The 6471-nt window shown below is 36.4% G+C and overlaps 1 protein-coding gene across 1 annotated transcript; it reads left to right on the top strand.

Moving 5' to 3' along the window:
• On the top strand, positions 3170-5084 carry LOC18608593 (aromatic-L-amino-acid decarboxylase). Its single transcript, XM_018116538.1, has one exon. It carries the CDS (start codon positions 3322-3324, stop codon positions 4807-4809), a length of 1488 nt encoding a protein of 495 aa, XP_017972027.1. The 5' UTR covers positions 3170-3321; the 3' UTR covers positions 4810-5084.

The following is a 6471-nucleotide window of genomic DNA, read 5'->3' as shown; positions in this document are numbered from 1 at the left end:
CCATAATGCATAATTTTCACTCATCGTACTCATTTCACACTCCAAATAATTAAATTTGATCAAAATCCTTTCAAAAATTAAATTTTTTATTCCGGATGGCAAAATTACCATTTTACCTTTTTACTCCAAATTATACCGAAATTAAAATTTTTCACTTCTAAACCTCAAATCTTACTCCAATAAGTCAAATGGAGCCAAAAATATTTTCTAAAAATTCCCATTTTGTCCTCAGGTGGCAAATGACCATTTTGCCCCTAAATAGCGAAAATTTCGATTTGACTCCAAATTGATCCTCGAACTCCGAATTACCATATTAAACCATTCTGGGACATTAAAATTCTTAATTCCATCGTGAATTCTCTATTTGATCTAGTTCGAGGCTTAAATCAACTTTGTTGTACATCTAGGTATAATACCGACTTTTGTAAATTTTTTTCGGGACTCTCTTAGCATGCAAACATGCTATCCATCACATGTATGTCATGACAAATATTTTTATAGAGTCGGGCTTTTCATCTTCGCCCCCACTTGGATCAACCATATGATCCTTCTTCATGACTGATTTCGACATCCGACTAAATATTAATATTTTAATATTATTTTATTAATAAAATATTATTTTATTTTAAAAATTTTATCTTGTCTCCTTGGTACCCCAAATACCTTATTATACCTTACTTGACTTCTGAATCGCCTTTTGTCTCACAAATTCTCCTCCGATAAAATTATTATTATTATTTTATTATTTTCTCACTTGCGAAATATTTTATCCTAAACTACTCCTTTCGTCTTTTATCACTTCTAAACATTTTAATTGACCTCAATTTGCATCCGATCAACTTTATTTATCACCATATCAAAGTATAGGGTATTTCACAAACCCATCAATGAACTTCTATTGAACTTAATTAAAAGGTTTAATTAAGTGCAAGGACCAATTAACAATTACATGGAAAAGTAATTAGGGCTGAAATTGGTCCATGATATATATACCTTGCTTAAGCTACTCATCTATGTAACCTAGCCACCATTCAATACTAGAGAGTAGAGTAGCCATCTCTTATGAGTGTGTGAAAAGAAAAATAAGTTTTTCTTTTATTCTTTTAGCTAAGGTGAAAGGAAGGGAATGGTGTTTTAAAACACATCCTTGCTAGCATATTAAATGCTTGGCAATCCCTCCCACTTGTAGGTATTTATCCATTCACCATGTGAATTTTCGTTAGAGGCTGCACAAGAATTTTTTAGACAGCTTTGGTTTACAATAATCGGGGCCTAGTGTGGGGTCTCTTGGAGGGGCTATTTTGGTGGAGTTTGTAAAAGGAATCAAGCTTTTCTTTGTACCCAAGCTGATGACCAGATCACGTGTGTGTTTTGTTGTACTACATATGATCCAAAAACCGTGAAAGCGACTTTGGGTGGAAAGGTTGATTTTAATTGTTTTTCTACTGCATTTGTAATTTTGTTTTTATTTTTATTATTTGCATTGTGATGCTTGGACGGGCTTTTCCCATCATTTCGAACCGGTTTCCTATAAAACTTTTTGTCAAAACATGCCTAATTTTTTTGTAGTGCTAGATATATTTTGTATGATTATTTTCTCAGTTTCTTCATATAAGGGTGCACATATTCTCAACCCTTGGAAGATTAAGTTGTAACATCAGTAAATATGATCGTCACGTTAGCACAAATCGCCCACACATGAAAATTATAAAAGAAATCGATATGTTTTGGGTTATACGAAACACAGATAATTTTAATCAAAGTGGAATCATAATTAACATAATTATATATATGATGAAACAATAATTTACCTTTTTGTTAAAACTTTCATTAATTATGCCATAAAGAAGAAAAGACAACCAATCATCAAGTGGAAGTGGAATCAACCAAAGTTATGATAGTGTATGTGTATTTTTTTATTTTTTTGAAAAGCAAGAAAATGAATTTATTTTTCCAAAAAAAGAAATGCTGAAGCAAGTTCCTTCCTAGAATGAGAAAGAGCATCCATCGGGTTTTGATCAAACAAAAATAGAAAAGGAAAATAGTTACGCAATTTGGCTTATTTTATTATATTTGCAATATTTTCTAATAAAAATTTTTTTATCCATACCCTAGCAGCTACCTAAACAATTGTTATTGCTTTATCTTGCGCTGCTCTCTTTTGTTGTCTTGTTTGAACTTTTTGGACGCTAGCAGGTTTCCAACCACAAATTTCAAAGTTCAAACTTAATATGCTTTGATTTCTTAGAGACGTTTTGGAGCTTTCTACCTTTCAATCTATCTCTAAACATAGTTGGAAATAATACTACATAAACAGAAAGAAAAGTAAAGCGAGGGACCGGCCATATTCTACTGTCACTGACTATAGCTCCTGATATTCATAAAGGAACCATTCGGGTTTTATAGTTCCTGGCGAAAGATCGATGAGACAGAAAGAAAAGAAAAGAAAAGAAAAGAAAACTGAAGCATATCCAAATCTTTTTTCTTTGCTTTCGATGAACCCAAATCTAGACTCCCTGATTGGTTGTGAAGGGCTGAAAAAGTGTAATGATTAAACATCCGGGTTAGGAGACGTGAAGAATCGTGGATGACGATGATCTGCTTTCACTGGATCGCATTCAATCTTTATTTAATCATTGACCACTTAACCATGACCTTGGCATTCATTACTAGCACGCGAAAAATAAACCTTGACCTTTTGACTATCAGCTGGTATCGATTTGGTTGGGAGTTTTGATAAGACGTATTGTTTTACGTTGTTTTCAGAAAAGCTACGTCATAGAATTGACAAAGTATTTGGCAGTAAAACTTTTCGACATTTCAATAGAAAATATTTATTACGTAACAATAGTTTTTTCTTTTCATAAATTTACCATATTTAGATGATCACAATCCTCTCCACTTATTATTATCAAGAATATTTCATGTTCATGATATCTCTTTTCTTTAAAAAACCTTCACACACGGGTATTGTTGATATTTTACCAAACCCTAATCCTCCCCCGCCCTCAATTCCTCATTAGAAAAAACAAATAGTACTTGTTAACATCAATAGTTATCAAAACAATTTCTGATTACACCAAAATAGAGAAGTAAAAAATAATACGTACCTACTAATTATATTTATTATATATATACACCTAACAAGACCGCCAGAAATACTAAAATACCAAACGTGAATATTATAGTAATACTAACCGCGCAATGCTTCCCTCAATTTCTTTCCCTATCCACAAATATATACCCCCTGATAGCACCGAGATCCAAACCTCTCTAAAGTAACATAATCTCTTTCTCTGTTACCTTAAACGTTGTTTGATAATGGGTAGACTTGACTCTAACTTTCCCGACCCTTGCCATTTCAATCCCTTAGACCCCGAAGAATTCAGAAAACAAGCCCATGAAATGGTAGATTTCATTGCGGATTATTACCAAAAAATAGAAACCTACCCAGTTCTAAGCCAGGTGAAGCCAGGTTATCTCCGCACCGACCTCCCAGAAAATGCCCCGTATCTCCCTGAACCCCTCGAAACAATTCTCAAAGACGTGCAAAACCAGATAATACCTGGCATGACCCATTGGCTAAGCCCTAACTTCTTTGCATTTTTTCCTTCCACTGTTAGCACTGCCGCTTTTCTTGGAGAAATGCTTTGCACGTGCTTTAACTCCGTAGGGTTCAACTGGCTAGCTTCTCCGGCCTCAACCGAGCTGGAAATGATTGTCATGGACTGGCTAGCCAACATGCTGAAGCTACCAAAGTCCTTTATGTTTCAAGGCACTGGTGGTGGCATCATTCAAAACACCACCAGCGAAGCTATTCTTGTTACTCTCATTGCTGCCAGAGACAAAGCTCTCGATGTTCTGGGCTTCGACAACATGCGCAAGCTTGTCGTCTATGCCTCTGACCAAACTCATTCCACATTCGCAAAAGCCTGTAAGTTGGCTGGTATTTCTCCTCGAAACATAAGGTCCATTCCGACTACTCTCGACACTGCTTTCTCTCTGTCTGCTCTTCATCTCCGGAAGGCCGTGGAGGATGACGTGGCAGCCGGTCTGTTCCCACTTTACCTCTGTGTAAATGTGGGGACGACTTCGACCACTGCCGTTGATTCAATAGGACCTCTTGCTGACGTGGCGAATGAACATGGCATCTGGCTGCACGTGGATGCTGCCTACGCGGGTAGTGCATGTATATGCCCGGAGTTCAGGCATCACCTGGATGGGATAGAACGAGTGGACTCGCTGAGTTTAAGTCCCCACAAGTGGCTACTCAGCTTCTTGGATTGTTGCTGCTTGTGGGTCCAAAAGCCGAGCTTGGTAGTGAAAACATTGAGCACCAACCCGGAGTACTTGAGAAACGAACAAAGCGAATCAGAGTCGGTCGTGGATTTTAAGGATTGGCAAGTCGGTACAGGTCGAAGGTTCAAATCGTTACGGTTATGGCTCATTTTTAGAAGCTATGGTATTGTCAACATACAAAATCACATCCGCTCGGACGTACGCATGGCCAAAATGTTCGAGGGGTTTGTAAGTTCTGACCCAAGGTTCGAGATCGTGGTGCCAAGAGAGTTCGGGCTGGTGTGTTTTCGGTTAAAACCGGATGAGAATATCGGGTCGGATTATACCGAGATGTTGAACCGAAAGCTGTTGGAGTGGGTCAACTCAACAGGGCGGGTTTATATGACCCACACCATAGTCGGTGGGATATACATACTGAGGTTTGCAGTCGGGGCCACGCTGACAGAGGACCGCCACGTGGTTGCCGCGTGGAACTTGATCAAGGAAGGAGCTGATGCATTGCTCTTCTAAGGCACTGGATCCTTTCCACTCCCACCGTGTCCGTGTGAAAGAGACGTGCATGCGGGAGAACGAAAAGAATTTCATTCCTTGACTATAATAATTATTTATCTTCTATTTCTATCGAAGTTGCTTTATGATATTAAATCGCAAAAGAAATTTGTGGTTCGTAGTTGGGAGCATCTATAGTTGTATTTGTATCCCCTTTGTTGCACTAGCACTGTCATTCCCATTTGGCATTAATGCTTCATAAATAAAAATGGTAGCCAAATGATTATCTAAAGATACTTTAACCTTTAAACTTTTCGTTGCAAATACAATATCTGTTGCTCTTGTGCCATTTCTTGGCTAAAAAACATATGAATTCATAAAAAAAAAAGTGCTACAATAAAAGTGATTAACATGGATGTGACATGTTTATTAAAAAGATTACATAACACAATCTTATTCTAATTAAATGAATAATGTTAAAAAGTATCATATCACACGATATTATTTAGGGTTAAAAACTCTCATTCTCTTAAGTTTTAATCGAAATTTCAAGCGGATCTATTAATTTTCGAAATGAATACTCCGTTCCAAAACTATAAACATAGTTAACAAATAATATGAAAATACTAAAATATCTTTTTTTCTTTATTAGTTTAAAAAATTATTATTACATAATTTCTTTAAAAAAAATAAAAAGCCTCGATCAGTGCTCTCAGCTCCCCAAGAAAGGGGAGCACTGACCATACGCCCCAAGAAAGGAGAGCACAAGATTGGTGCTCCCAATGGAGGGGTGCTCGAGGGAGGGAGCACCAAATCTCGGTGCTCCCCTCTCTTGAGGAGCACCGATCTAGTGCTCCCCTCAATTGATGCTTCCTTCTCTTAGGGAGCATTAGATCCCTTAGGGAACACCAGATCTAGTGTTCCTGATCGATGCTCCCTAAGAGATTAATAAAAAATTAATAATAGTATTTTTTAAAATTAATAAAGAGTAAAATTGTTATTTCAATATTGTCACATCATCAACCTAACAGTTGACTAACGATTGGACCTATATGTCCAGTGGATTTTTTTAGGCGGTAGAGTATCCATTTCAATAACAAATGGACCCACTTGAAATTTTGATTAAAACTTAAGAGGATGGGCTATTTTACCATATTATTTATTATTTTATACAAGTTTAATGGATTATTTTTTATTTTAGAATATCAATAAACGAATTTAAATGGATTCAATGTGTTGCGTTATGGAGTTTAACTTATTTACAACTAATAATTATGTGTTGTAGGCATTCCATTTTGTTTGGAGTGCCTACTGAAAATTAAGGAAAAAAAATATAAAAATATAAATAAATAATGAACAAAAAAAGATAAACGTGATAAAGGGGTAAGCATCAGTTTGCACCAATCTTAATCTCAGATAAACTTCAAAATCTAAAAGAGATAAACTTACATTGAATCAAAACTCAAGAAACTAAGTTCAAGAAGAAATAGAACACATAGAGTATTTGTCGTGACGTGCGGGTCCGGGAACCCGTCCGCCAGACGCGGGGCGAAAATTAAAAATCTCAAAGTTTGTGGGAGTCGCCACCAATCCTTTTCTTTAAGGTGTGATTGGTCACCTATTAACCCGATTCTTAATCAACGAAGTCCTAAATTAATTTTAGGTCCGTCGAAAGAACGAGAA

The sequence above is a fragment of the Theobroma cacao genome, chromosome 2 (genome assembly GCF_000208745.1).
Source record: "Theobroma cacao cultivar B97-61/B2 chromosome 2, Criollo_cocoa_genome_V2, whole genome shotgun sequence".
Classification (NCBI taxonomy): domain Eukaryota; kingdom Viridiplantae; phylum Streptophyta; class Magnoliopsida; order Malvales; family Malvaceae; genus Theobroma; species Theobroma cacao.
This window is presented reverse-complemented; position numbering and strand designations above follow the sequence as displayed.